At 38.1% G+C, this 14,880-nt stretch overlaps 1 protein-coding gene across 18 annotated transcripts in view; it reads right to left on the bottom strand.

Moving 5' to 3' along the window:
* Positions 1-1,445: 1,445 nt before the first annotated feature.
* INPP4A (inositol polyphosphate-4-phosphatase type I A) overlaps positions 1,446-14,880 on the bottom strand; it is a 125,799-nt gene continuing 112,364 nt past the window's right edge. For all 18 annotated transcript variants that reach the window (XM_082073198.1, XM_082073205.1, XM_082073199.1 and 15 more), the window contains 3 exons: positions 14,077-14,189; positions 13,565-13,719; positions 1,446-4,456 (listed from right to left, as the gene is read on the bottom strand). In XM_082073198.1, coding sequence (XP_081929324.1) covers positions 4,324-4,456; positions 13,565-13,719; positions 14,077-14,189 — 401 coding nt within the window. In that variant the 3' untranslated portion in view covers positions 1,446-4,323. The remainder of the gene's footprint in view (positions 4,457-13,564; positions 13,720-14,076; positions 14,190-14,880) is intronic.

Raw genomic sequence — 14,880 nt, 5'->3', positions numbered from 1 at the left:
ATCTTCGAAATGTTTAGAAATTCACAAACTGAAAAAGACTGAAAAAGCTTACACTTGGTCACCAACATTACCTACCATTTCTTCTGATGAGGACTCTTTTCCTGGTTTAAACAAGCGTTTTGCTATTTGCTGTATTCTTCATGGTCTTCTAGTATCTCGTGCATTTTTTGTGTTGCATCTATTATCGTTTCCTCTCTTTTGTCAGAGTACGTTTCAAACTTCTTTAAGATGTTACTTTTGTGACACCAAGTTCTGAAGTTAGTGCCCATACAGAGAAGGCCGTTCCAGAGCTTCATGTCCTGCCGGAAGGCTGTCCTACAGCGGAAGCCATGGTGAAGAGATGGAGTGGGTTCCGGTTCCACACCAGCACACACGACCATCGCTGCCCGCAGCACCATTTACAGCCCACGAACACACGTGCCCATCATCCAGCCACAGTTCCACAGGCCACCTGGATTCCCGGTTGCCTTGAGTTTTGAGTGGAACAGTCTTTATGGAGACGTGTACATCAGTTTCAAACAACTGACAATTTCTCTACTAGCTCAGAATGCCTTTTAAAGATGTTAAACTTTCAACCATCTTTTAAACTCCTCACCTTTTTAAATTAAAAAGAACACAGGTGGATACTTTTTTGACACCAATTAAAAAATTTCGAAATGTAGATATGCACACGTATGTATATGTATTTTGCATTTGCAATTTAGGAATTCCTACCTGTCAAGCATGTTCTCTTTTTGCATGTTGAATGAAAGCAGTGTGGGTTTTCCCCTGGTACTGTTTTCTTTCTATGTAACAAGAAAAACTAATTCATTGAGCCCCACCTGTGGCCCTCTGCCCTCTGTCGTGCAAAGAAAATGGTATTGGGCAGTTCTCAAGCATCCAGTGACAGCAGCATTATATTTTTGTTTTCTTTCTATTTTATAGAAATCAGAATGCTCTGGATTACTGTCTGTTACACCACTATATAAAATTTATTTAACCTGAAATGAGAACGACAATCAACAATGACAACCTATCCCTGCTGAAAAGCAGCACAACCACCAAAGCTGCTGGAGGGAAGAGTTGGCTGAAGTGGAAACAGCAGCAGAGAAGGAGTTCTGTTAATAGAAGGAAGAGTGAAAAACATTCAATGACGCTAAGTAAGGTCTCATAGAAGATTAATGGAGAAAGTATATAAAATTTTTAAAAAATATTTCATACTGCTGCTTTGTTTAACTGTTGCTGCTGAATGATTAGAGTGTGGGGACAAACTGGTGCCTGACTTAATTACAGAAAATTGATAGCAGCTGTCCTTTAGCAGGGTAACTACTTCCTGACTTGCAGATCTCTATAAAATATCCCCATACACAACTTAATATATTCCCCAGCAAATACAACATATCAAACCAAGAAACCTGAAAGCGTTGTTTTTAATTTACCATAAACACATTAAAAGTAAGCCGTCATTTGTTATTCTTGTCAGTTCTTTATTGGTTTTCATCCTAAAGACTAGCACATTTACAGCATACATGGATTTGATGAACTAGAATATATAAAACAGTAGCCATATGTTTACGATATATTAATACTGCCCAAAAACAAATAAATAAAATATTTCAATGCACAAAGCTTGGCAAATACAGTTGTGTTGGGACAAAACAGTGTTGTATTATACAATAATTTTACATGTATAAATGAAACAAAAGGCAACTGTGCTGTAGGTACTTTCACAGAACATACACAGAACATACTTGGCAACAGTTTTCTTTTTTTTACCTTTGTATGTTTTATAATTTAAAAAATGTACTCAAAAAAGAACATTAGACAGAACTTCACTTTACAGTAATCCTTAAATTTGTCTCTCCTGTGCAACAGAAAAGCTTACTTCACCCTGGTGAAGCGTCCTATGTGGATTTCAAGTTTCACAGTTTTTTGATGAACTGCTCGAGATCTTACGGTTCATTCCGCCCTTTAAACAAGCCCATCGATGAGCATGTAACAACCATGTTGTATCTATAAAATGCTTGCTGGATGACGATGTTGTACATGTAAGCATACTGAAATCAGAATATTTTAAACAAAACAATGCAGTACTTGAGATCGGTATTCCACCACTTTAAAAAGGTGAGCAAAAACCATGCACGTACAAAATCCTGCAACTTCTTCCGATGATATTGGTATACAAAATAAAGGATCGCTAAGTTCTAGAGTAGTTCTAATGTTTGTTGGCCACAGTCTACGAGAGTGGCTCTGCTAATTATTACAATAGACCTCTTGTTAATTTCCTTCTGAAGCTGAACATTGGAATATTTTTAGTGTAACAATATAGGACTTAAAATATAATTAATTATGTTTAAAATATACAAAATAAAATTATCAACTCATAAAAACTAAGGGATATAAAGAGTATAGTTTATACAAAAATAAATGTAACATTTAATAATGGGCTGAGGTTAAGCAGAACTAATGGACTAATGTGGAAAGAGATCCCATTCCAATGTTTTTCACCACGTGTTTACACATTAGCAATAAAATCAACTCTCGTATTAATTGGCGTAGAGGGTTTGTAAAGTTTCCACAGGACTTTCCTACTGTAGATGATTTGTTCAGACCTGGGACAGGTATGACAATACACTGGATTTGCACAGCATTTAGTGAGTTTTTATCCTAGAGAGAATGAAGGAATGGTAACAACCTAGTTCAGCAGAACTCTGTGACCTGGCTTTGTGACATGCTGCTCAGGGTTAAACTGAAAAAAGCAAAATGCAAAAACTGCTAGACCTGGAACCCCCAAACCTACATGGGAGCAGAATGGACATGACTGATTGATAGAGCAGTGACAGCACAGACAAACATCAGTGAGAGGGCGAAAGAAATCAGAAAACAGCCATATACTTACCTGGCTGTTGCTACTCTCACCAGAATAAATGGGCAGATTTTTCTATTCTAAAGCTTATATACTTAGAAACCAAGAAGGAAAAGGGCATAGTGTGCTGAATGAAGCTAGCTAGAGGTGACTTAATCCTGTTAAAATTTGGAAATAATGTTGAGCTGCTTTTTAAAAAGGTATCTTAGCTTCAAAGTCATTCTTTGCAGATCCCTTCTGAGGAGATGATCTGTTGAACATTTTTCATCAAATGATATCCAACTGATCCCCTTAGTCATAAGCTAGAAAACATCTGCAGTTCTCATGCATTAGCAGTAGCACATGAGCAGTTCCTTCCCATCAACACAGGGCATTGCCACCTTCCTCGGAAATACTCTGAATACAGTTGTACTTTCCTCCCCCTCCAGGATTCTGAACATCTACCCAGGTAAAATGCAAAGCTAAACAGAAACCAGTTTTGATTATGAAGTAACGAGGATGTGCTGGGCACTTTGAGCACTTTTCTGTTGGCATACAAAATTGATATGAAAAAAAAACCCACCAATCAAAAAAAGGTGACACCCCAAGATACTAATGCTTACAATCCAAAAGTGATATAAAAACCCATGGATAAAAATGTGTGAATTAATGTACAATATAATGGAACATCCTGAACATGTCACGTGCAACATTAGCAACTGCTTGTTGCACTTGCCTTCTAGTGGGGAAGGGCAGGGGGAACAGTTGCTGGCATTAATAGTTAAGTATCATTATGGTTTTGAAATACTTTTTAAAATCAGTTACAATGTGTGCCCAAGTCCTGATCTGCCCAAGACAATAATTTGTTTTATTTGGTCGGAACCAGAAACTAAACCTCATATGCGTGGCCTTGTATGTATTGTTAATTTCATATACGAAGATGGCATCCTATATACAGTAAAACAATTTATACTCCTGGTTTTTATTGTGCTGATTCATTTTAAAAAGTTAAACTTCGGTTTCATGATTGTAACAATGCATTCTACAGTTATTAGACTGTCTAGGATCCAATCCCTTTTTATTTACAACTTCGGAGTTTTACTCTCAGTTTTAAAAAGTTTATGAAAAGCTCAATCTCAAGTCAACTCAGTATAAAAAGATGTCATGTGAAACAGCTGCCTAAATGCCGTTCTTAGAGTCCTTGCCCATCCAGGAGGTACCTAACTATTTGCATATAGGTAATTATCAAGTAGCACAATATCTGTTCATCTTACAAACACTGAAGGCTATTTAAATGGGCAGAGAGTCATCACACTATTCTCAAGCTAAGGTGTCAGAATAATTGTTACTATAGATTCCAATTCTGTAGGTAACATGCTCTGTGTAACCTAGTGAAACGTACGAAAAGGTTATTGATCTCTTCTGGATGACAAAATCATGTATTAATCTAGAGTGTACCCACATGTTTAAATGAACAGCAATTAAAGGAGATAGGATGCTTATGTTTCAACTTTTCCATAAGTTCCTTCTGGAGGCCTGTAATACTTTGGGAAAGCCTTCAGTTGCAGGGAATTAAATGCATACTTGCGACATCCAACATTCTTCATTGTATTTTCTCGACGACAACCCTCACTGGGGAAAAAAAACAAGCACAAAAAATGACAGCAGTAAAAAAGAAAAAAAAAAGACTTAAACTAAGATGAAATGAACTGGTTATTTTATAGCATTAACAAAAAGCTGGTTATACTTCATGAGCATTTAATTAATTTGCCACTGCAAATATTTAAAATGATGACTCATCATTCAATGCTAGTAAGAAGCACACAGAATGGATACATGCTATGTCTGATCGCTAGTTTTGCATTTGTAAAAAGCAGCAGTGCATCTACTGAAAAAAGTTCTTTCACGACGGTTTCATGTATTTCAGGGTGCACCGTTGTGGAGTTCACATGCCACTTCATTGCACAAGGGATCCTATGAGATTGCTTAAAAGCAGTTCTGCTAATTTATTAGTATATTAAGCTGAAAAACTGCTGATCTCCCAATAAGAGCTTTAAAGTAATTTTACTGTTCCATGTATGTCAGCATTATCAGTACTTAAAGATTAGAGCTGATACAAAAATAATGACTTTCCCCTTATTTCTCCAGGCATAAACTGACTTGAAAACCAACATACTCTAAAAAAAAATTCTTGATCACGAAATATCAGCTTTGAGTGCAAAAAAGATTGGCTGTGTTGACAGTCATCACCCCAATGAAACAAAGCTGTGAGAAATTTAATTTTTACCCTATGTTTTGGTGCAACTGCCCCACATTACAAAGAGGTTCTGTGCTACAATAAAAAACTACTCCAGTTATAAGGCTTCTTTACACTTGTAAATCTACTCCACAGTTCCTTTGATTATTTCCAAAAACAGACATACAAAGAGGAAGCACTATCTTTAAAATATACATTAGAAATCAATTTAGGCTTGTAGGAGGATGTCTTTCCCTGATAGAGAACCGAAACCTAAACAATGAATAGTAGAACTTTATGGCAAAGTGTACAGTACACCATCTGATGGTGGAAGTGTCCTGTCTTGGAGATGGCTGCAGCATCTACCAGGTCATCTCATTCAAAAGGAGGATTTGGATTCTGGTTCAGTTTGAAAGTTTTCTTGCGGACCTCATTGCTCTTCTAATTTTGGCTAATCAAACTGACTGTAACTGTGTTCTGTGTGTACCGCTTAGTTTGACTTCATAAAACATTGTAACTTTTTGCTTTCAGAAACAAGTTCGAGTAAATTTGAAATTTGTCTCTGGAGCACATTCTGTGCATGCTTTTTAAAACAGAATAGATCATACGTGATGACACTATTTTTATGGTATTGTGTCGTGTTTTACAGACCTCCCTGCCCCCGGCTGTCACAGTCAAATAGTTCCATCCAAAATTTGCACAAATTATACTTCAGAGATCTAAGAAAAACTTGTTTAACTAGCAAATCTGGGGTGCTAGATGAGCATTTTCACTCCAAATGGAATAATTATTTTCATAACTCATTCCACTGCATCTGGCTATTGCACGTGTCCCCCCGTGGCACAGCTGGCCCACAGATATGGTGACAAAGATGTATTTCACACACCATTTCATGTGCCACATTTCTTCTGCTGGAGGCATGTAAGCGGTGTGCACTACAGCATTTTAAATCTGAATGCCTGAACAAAAGCAGAGATCAAGCTAAGAAAGAAAAGTGATGAAAACTTGTCCCCACCAAAGTTTAAGAAAAAAAAAAAAAGGAAAAAACTACATTATTTTCAAAAAGCTTAGGCTTTCATTCTTGATGAATTTAAGGGTGGACTTACTGCAACTCTAATGATAGTCGTTAGCAAAGCCTTCACACGAATTAATAATTAAACAGATCAATAATCTCAGGGAGTTGAGTGGAGATATGCCTAACAAAGTTACTTTCACATTGTGAGAGACTGAACCCAGGACACCCAATCACATTGTGAGAATGAGGCCACAGTGCAACCTGACATTTGTTTGCTTGGTAAATAGGTAGATTTTGGTACCCATAACAAATGAACCAGTGCTTGTCAGAAAGAAGAGATAACTTGTACAGAGACACAGTGGTATTAGATATTAGCACAGGACATGGATATGTCCAATACCATCATACCATGATTTTAAATCTCATCAGCAGCAAGGCTTTACCTAAATTCACTGCAACTAAAAACAAATACGACACATGCTTAAATATATTAATGTAAATATACATGCATGTCTTTTTTTTTTTTTTTTTCTTTTAAAAAGAAAATTGGAAAAATAGTGAGGAAAAATGCCAGGAGATAGTGTACTGTACAGTCTGATTTCACAAAGACACAAATATAACCACATACTTTTTCCTTAGTTAGAATATCCAGCAACTTTAGGATTTTATTCTGATTTTTATTCTGTGCTTTTTTCTTTTCTTAAGCTTACCTCTCTCAGAAACTTTCCAATTTCATTGAAGTTGATAATAAAAGCTATAGCTATCTATGTTTTTTTAATGAATTAATAACAGTAGAAAATAGAAATCACAGTACTGGAAGAATTCTCCTCAGAAGCCCACTTTTCTGTCATCTCAGGCACCAAGCGAAGTAAATCCCTTTATGAATTTAGCAAACTACAGTAAATGAGGTTAGTTTTTTTGATCAGCTATTGCTATTGCCAAGCTCTGCCAGACCACGGCATCAACAAAATCTTTTGGTTTAAATAGGCCTTTCACAGTTTAGTGCAATATATAAATTATGTAATTATTCTGCGTGACTAAACTAGGTAAGCTGCTTTAGTCTCACCACTTAAATAAATGTTAACTTAACCATCATTCATTTATCTCTAAGTCACTATCAACATCATAATTTATTAAAGCTGTCCAACACTTATAAACGGAAATAACAGTAATATTTAGTCTAGTGTAATTAAAACAAAGCTCAACGGAAAACCTCAAACCCACCTACTAGAGGAGGTAACTGATACCTCCCTCCTCTTGCCTGAAATATTAACAACCAGTATCTTAACTTCTAGGATGATAATGACCCTGTTTCAGACTAAATTCTCTAACAAAGCACCTGAAACAGATAATGGATCATTAGCAGGCTAATGCCAATTACATCTTCTTCCTAACCACAAGTCATTCTCTTTATGTCTTCAATACATTACAAAATGCAGATCTACAAACAGAATGAAATAATCCTGCATGCAGCGCACCGCAAGTTATTTTTTGAGAGGGTACACTAGTCTATTGGAACATACTTAACCATGAGAAAGGAACAAGACAGTTCTACAGGAACAACAACAGTTCTACAAACTGTTCAGTAGTGGAATTTGGATATTATGCTTTGAAACAAAGGTAGAAATTTGTCTATTTCTTTAAATAAATGTCTTATAATTTCTTATAAACCCCACCCATGTTTTTATTTTTCTCTTCATACTTCATAAAAATGAAAGGCAAGATTAGCATACACCTTAGATATACAAAAAGATACAAAATCTTTCAGATAGAGTTCCTTTCTCTGGAATACATGAAACAAGTAACACAAAACTATATTTGGATCTTCAGGCCGGCTAAAGTAACGAGGTAACAGGCCAATGTCAGACTATGTTACAAGCACTGAAAGCAGAACAATAAAGTTTCAATACAATTCTTTTTGATAAAATAATTTGATGTATATTTACAGTTTAGTACAATAGAAACGTAAAATTGTAAGGCATAATAATTCTTGGCAGACAATGCTATGACACATTCCTTTGTCCAGCAGGTACCAAGTGGCAATACACATTCAAGCACTTTTTTTGTTTGTTTAAATCATCTTTATCTTCACTTGCAACGTAATCTGGCCACCAGGTATGCTATGCTCAGAAACAGCCACACAATCAGTAAATTGGGGCTGAGAGCTAGTAAAGGAATAGAGTAGAGAAGGCTGGGATCTAGTCTGAAATCTCGGATGGGCACCAAGCCACTCAAGTTCTTCTGGGTGACTACCTCCCGTGTTCCAATGCTGTGAAAAGGAAGAAGGTTGGGAGGAGGGAAAATAAAACAGAAAGGAAGACGGACATGCAAATGAATGTATAAAAAGAGATGGTAACACAAGGTGGTCGAGAAAATGAAAAAACATGGAAGAAAGCACAACAAAACCAGAAGATGAAGTAAAGAAGGAGTGGAAAAAACATCTCAAAAATATGTATCAGCATAATTACAGAAATAAGGAGAGGGAAAGAGAATAAAAGAGAAAAATAAGAAAGAAGTACTGTAGTCTACTGAAAATAAACACATGTAGGTTGAACATAAATGGTTTTCCATGTTCATTCTTTCAGATTACTAAGCAACAATATCCCATGCTGCTCTGCCATGCTTCCACATGCTGCAAAGAAGTGGAGCTCTGAAAAGCAAGCTGAACATGAATAACCATTGTGGTATTTGACCCTTTCAAACATCTTTCCATGTAGGCTGCAGTGGAATAATGTAACCTCTTAACTACCTACTCAATGTACAAACAAAAACACCAAACCACCCACTTACTTTTCTGCTTCAACAAGAATTCAAATGTGTATCAATATGCTTTCCAAATCCCATGTTTGTGAAGTGCCTCAATATATGCATGTGAAGGCGAGACACGCTATAGAGCCCATCTCATTAGGCTGAGGCTTTATAGTGTGGTGTTTCATTTTGGATCACTCTGACACCCTGTGAAGTCCAACTCTATTTTTAGTTTACAAAACAACAACTAAATGCAATCTGTGAGCCTGATCCTGTTAGAACAAGTGCACTCACTCCATCCATAAGAGGTAATACATAACCTTGCTGGTTGTGTAGTGAGGTTAGGTAACCAACAGAGAATGTCTTGGAAGACATCAGAGATATTCTAGAGGTGGTCAAAGAGAAAAGTAGCCTTCAGATACCAGTGACACTTCAAGTCAAATGGAATTAGGTGGGCAGAGAGCTAAACCAACTGTATTTCTGATCTGGATTATGTTTTCACTCCTGGTGCCTACACTGGATAAGGGCAGATCGAATCTGTGATGCCCACAAATCCCAATTCTCTTTGGAGGGGAAGGGAGGGGTGTGTGTGATCAGGAGAATCACTAAGTGGGAAACTGATGTTGACTGGAGGGTGATGGATAAAGCTGAAACAGAATAGTCTGGAGGAAGAAAAGTGGTTTAGGATATAGATAAGGAAGTAAAACAATTGGAGAGGGAAAGAGAGAAGAAAGGCTCAAAAATGACAGTTTCACACAAAGACATATGCACAGACACATACAGTGGGAATGAAGGCAAGAGCTGGAAAGTGCTTTTCTTGTTACTGTTGGCCCATGAAGATGTTTCCAATTGAGGGGCGAAAAGTCACCTTTTGAAAATACTAAATATACCAAATTGTACAGTGTCTTAAATCAAAACATTCATCAGCAGACCATCTCTAGGAGAGGACCAGGGTAAAGAGACGAAGCAAATTCACTGCTCATCCAGCTTGTGTAAGGGAATCCTCTCTGTGAGAAGATGCCAGGGCTGCCCCGTGATGGACACAACCAGCTCCAGCTGACTCAAATGGACCCACCGCAGGCACAGCCAAGCCACTCAGCTGCGATAGTGGTGCCTTGGGGAAACATGCGTAAGAAAAGGCAAAACACTGCGTAGCAGTGAGAAGTGATGGGAAAAGATGCAAAAAACAGCCCTGCGAGCACCAAAGTCAGAGAAGGAGGGAAGAAGGTGCCCCAGGTGCTGGAGCAGGGATTCCCCTGCAGCTGTGGACATGATCACGGTGGAGCAGATATCCACACTGCAGCTGTGGAGGACCCAATGGTGGAACAGGTGAATATTTCCTGAAGGAAACAGGAGCCTGTGGGGAGCCCACACAGGAGTAGGTTTGTCTTGAAGGGCTGCAGCCTGTGGGATGGACCCACGCTGGAGTGGGGGAACGTTGTGAGGAGAAAGGAGCAGCAGAGAGGAGGTGTTGTGGACTGACCACAAACACCCGTTCCCCATCCCCTGTGCACCTCTCACTGTGGGGTGGAGATAGAGGAGCTGGGAACGAAGGAGTGAAGCACTTGGGCCTGGGACAAAAGGGGTTGTGGAGGAAAGGTGTTTTAATTTTTGTCTTTGTTTCTTACCATCCAAATCTATTTGCAAGACAATAATTTTCTCTGAGTTGAGTCTGTTTTGCCTGTAACAATAACTGGCAAGGGATCTCCCTGTCTTTATCTCAACACATGAGCTTTTTCATCATATTTTCTCCCCGTCGTGTTAAGGAGGTGGAGTGAGAGTGTGTCTGGGTAGGCGTCTGCCAAGTGGCCAAGGTCTACCCATCACAATTTTATTAAAGGAGGTCAACCAGCGAAGAAGTTTGACCAAGCTTTTTATCATGGCAGTTTTACTGCAGTGGGTAGTCATATCCAAACATGACTATGTAGTCTTTCAGTCTATGTAGTCTTCTTACTCAGCACCAAGGCAGCTAAAAGTGATTATTTCCCTCACCCCATTTCCAGTTGCTTTTTAAGAGTCTATATCAGAGACAGCTCTCCTCTGTTGTCTGAACTGCTTGTGTCAGAACTTCCTAATTGGTTTAATGAAAATGAGCTAGGCTACCTTAAACGTGTAAAGCATTTTGCTACCCAGGCTGATTTTAACTGAAACTGGATTAGAGCATATTCCCACAAACAGCTCCGCTGGTGTATCTGACAGGACAGCAATCAATGGGAAGGGCAGGGAGTCATGGGTCTAGTGGGGGTGTTGGTATCGCTGCAGATGGAGGAGGCTACGTGATCGAGTTGGACTTTGATTCTTGAGCTGCCTTTATTGGCCAGGTATTCATTTCCTCTGTAGCTTGGACTTCCAGACACATCATCATTATTTTACTACTTGTAGGCTGTGAGTTACCATATCTTTGATTTGGGATTGGAAAAGCTGCAACTTATTGAAAGAAAAGTGAGTTCATTCTAATAGGATATTCGTTCCTAAGGGGAAAGACACAAACTTGTATCTCTGAATTGCTACAAGAATCTATAATGGGCACTCAGTGTTCTCTCCCTCATGTCCATGCTCACTGAATATAATTATCATGGATAAATAATTACCACAAGACCAGGAAGGAAAGGAAGTCCATGAGGATGAGTAAATGGGAACTTACACCTCTGAAGACCAATGTCACGTGGAAGAAGAAGGTGCTTTCTTGATTTTTCAAGAAGAGCGTATGCAAGGATACTTTTCTTCTCTGGAAAATTACCAGTAGAGATGAAATACTTCTTTGAGTCCCACAACTTAATAGTACTTCTTTCCTGCCCTTCCAACTGCCCCAGAAACTTCAGCAGTCTTCAAGACTGAATCAAGCCTTCCTTCTCCAGTACGGTTACACAAATAAAAAGATTCAAGTTAAAAGAAAAAGCACATCTTCTGAATGCCCTGAAAGTAATTTGTTATCCTTTCACTTCCTATTTCTGTCATCTAGGTCAGGTCACCCTATCCAGGCAGAAATGGGTTTGGGTGGAGTTGGACTCCTACATATTTGTTCCATAATCCTATCTCTTTCATTAAGCTTTGTTAATTCTGTGACCTTGTTTCTGAGCAGAATTGGCAAATACTTCTAAAAACACAACCACCTACCCCAAAGAGCAATGAGATGTGAGGAAGAAAGAGTGATGAAGAATGATCTAATCTTAGCATTCCTCCAGGACTAGTTAGTATTTGTTCTGCACTACCTCTCTTAGTGAAAGATTGAACAGAAGAAGAGAAAGTCATGTCTGTCACCTGTCAGAGCAAACCCCTGGTGTGGCTAGAAGACACAAGCCAAAGGTTTTGATTAAATTGGCCCTCCTTCTATATCCCTGTGTAGGTCAACATAAAGCAATGCAGGTTTTGGGTCATTATTTTACTTGATCCTGTGTTATACTAAATTGACAGTCTGACGGTCCAAAACAATGTTATTATTAACCTCTGTCTCTACTGTGTCCACAACCATGGTAAAAAAATAACTAATTTAAAGAACATTGAGGTTTTATTCTTAGTAAATAGACAACTGTGCAAAACATTTTTTTTTTCTTTCAGATGTCTAAGTCAACAAGCTGCAAAATTTAAATAAAGATACTGGAGAGCCACTTAGCTCCAGTTAAGTTAATAACTTCTGCCTCACAAAGCTGTTCCAAGTTTTGTTTCTAACATCAAGGTTTAGTCTCTGAATGGTTTTTGTGTACTGTACCACCTCTGTAACAATGCAGCAAAAGGTGCAGCTAAAGTGAAAATAAAAAAGTCCGGAGACATCCAATTAGATGTAGATATAAAAAAAATTATTAGTGTAAGAAGTTGCAAGTGTTATAAGACATTCTCCGTCTAGGTAACCAAAGAGTAAGAAAGGGTCAAACAGTAAAAACATACAGAAAGGATAAGAGAATTGAACATTCTTGAGAATTTGGTGGGAAGACACACAGTACGGTACATTCGGTAAGAGTGAATGTTGAAAAACAGGACTGAACAGCATTGTTGAACTACATTGATAAAGACTAAAGCTAGATTTCTTATCCTTTCTTTTGGTATGTGACTTACGGAGTTTTCCAGCAGTGCTTGAAACAAGGCATTGAACAACAGTAAACAGATTTTTTTTTTAAGTACAGTAATTCTGCAAACATCTCTGCTGCTTCAGAATACAGAACATCATTATATTGATACGACAACAGCACACTTGACACATTGTGATGAAATTCGGTTGCTGTATTGTGAAACACTCATACTGACACTTCACCCAGTGAGCAATGTTTCACTGCTAAAGAATACACGTGACAAACCAGTGCAAACTGCAGGCGTCTCTGTTTTCAAGAAAAAAAGACAGGTCATCCCCAAGAACTCTGTCTGATCTAGAACTAAGAAACTCAGGGCTATGACAGTTCAGGTAACCTTGTCATTAAGCAGCTTCCAAAGCAGCACCAGTTTCCTGTTCTGTAAGCTCAGCATTAACTGGAAACACGTTTTTACATAATTCTCTGAAAACTCCCGATTCACTACTGAAAACTAAAGCCCATCTGATCAAAATCTGGTAACAACCACTTTAGCATATGCAACTGACTAATACATGCAAGGGAGGGATGAATTCTACCAGCTTTGCAGTTTTCTGGCTTTATTTTACCTTGGGTTTTTTGTTCTTTTTTTTTTTCTCTTGATAGAAACAGAGACCATTGCTGTTCTGCAGTTTGCATGATTTCTCATTTAGGAATAAGTGACACAGTCAAACTCTTACCTCCTCATACATTCCAGAGCCTGGGTGAAGACCTGTGGAGCCATTCCATGTTCATGCTGTAGGATTAAACACTGCTCCAGGGTGACCGACATGGCAGTCCTGTCCTTGGCACTTTTACAGCTTGTAAATCGAACACCATTCAGTCTGCGGCATATCTAGAAACAAGATATATAATTCATCATTCCTTCCTCATGCAATAACCTTCTGTCAGAGAGCACACCTGGGTTCCTCCTTAGACAGACACAAATGCTGTGTGGGACTCTGATGCCAAAAGATGTCATATATGAGAGAGCAAGAACTTTTGTTACATGAGTTGTAGGGAAAATACGGATGTGGAAACACATTTTATCTCCCCATGTCCCATTCTAGAGGAGCTTTAACCTGGCAGCATTTTCAAGCGACATTCAAGCAAATGAAGACATTTGAACATATCAGTAATAACAAAAGGGGAAAATACACGTGCATAAAGAAAATCAGCTGAACTATGCAGAGATGCTCAGATTAATACATACCTCAGCAGCTTGCCAAAGGATATCAACATTCTTATTTTTCCTTGCATGTACATTTTGTCCCAGAAATCTTAACAGTTCAGGCAGGCACGTCTGACTACGAGATCGAGGTAGACCTATAAAATCAATAAAACCAACTCCACTTACTTATCTGTATTTGGCACTTTCACAAAGGTAAGTTACATGGGAAGTGTTCCTATCTCTATGTTGCAAACACCATCATGTTTTCTTGAAATTATCAAAGCTTACAACAATTAATCCAATTCTTAATTACTTAGTACCACCAACAAAATAAATTCCAGTTTAATTAAACTCAATTGGAAATATACATTTATGTTATTTAAAACTTTCCAGGCTCAGAATCTGATCGCAATAACAGAGTGAAGAAAAGGAGCAAGAAGGTCCATTATCTTGGTTTGTGTGGCATAGATGTACTTGCTTTCACATGCTGTTCAGAACTGTATATAAACATGTAACTGCCTGTATTATCACCCTGCTGAGGTGACAGGATATCATGCATGTCTCTACAGAAACTCTGAAGATAGCATTTTACATTCTGCACACATTTTCAACTTCAAATTTGAAAGCTGGCCAGTTTTCAATTGCAAGAAACACTCTCTGCAACAGGACACTGCACTGCCATGGCCTGTTAATTAATATTTCACTAAGTGGAAATAACCGAGTTGAAATTTTTCAATATTTCAGAGTGCTTTTAGTAGTCATATGTTCAAAATGTTGCACAGGATCTCTTCAATATGTAGCAAGATAGTCAAGACAATCAATGACAAGCATTAAATAGGTGTTTGG

The sequence above is a fragment of the Streptopelia decaocto genome, assembly GCF_964273445.1.
Source record: "Streptopelia decaocto genome assembly, chromosome: 1".
NCBI classification, from domain to species: domain Eukaryota; kingdom Metazoa; phylum Chordata; class Aves; order Columbiformes; family Columbidae; genus Streptopelia; species Streptopelia decaocto.
This window is presented reverse-complemented; position numbering and strand designations above follow the sequence as displayed.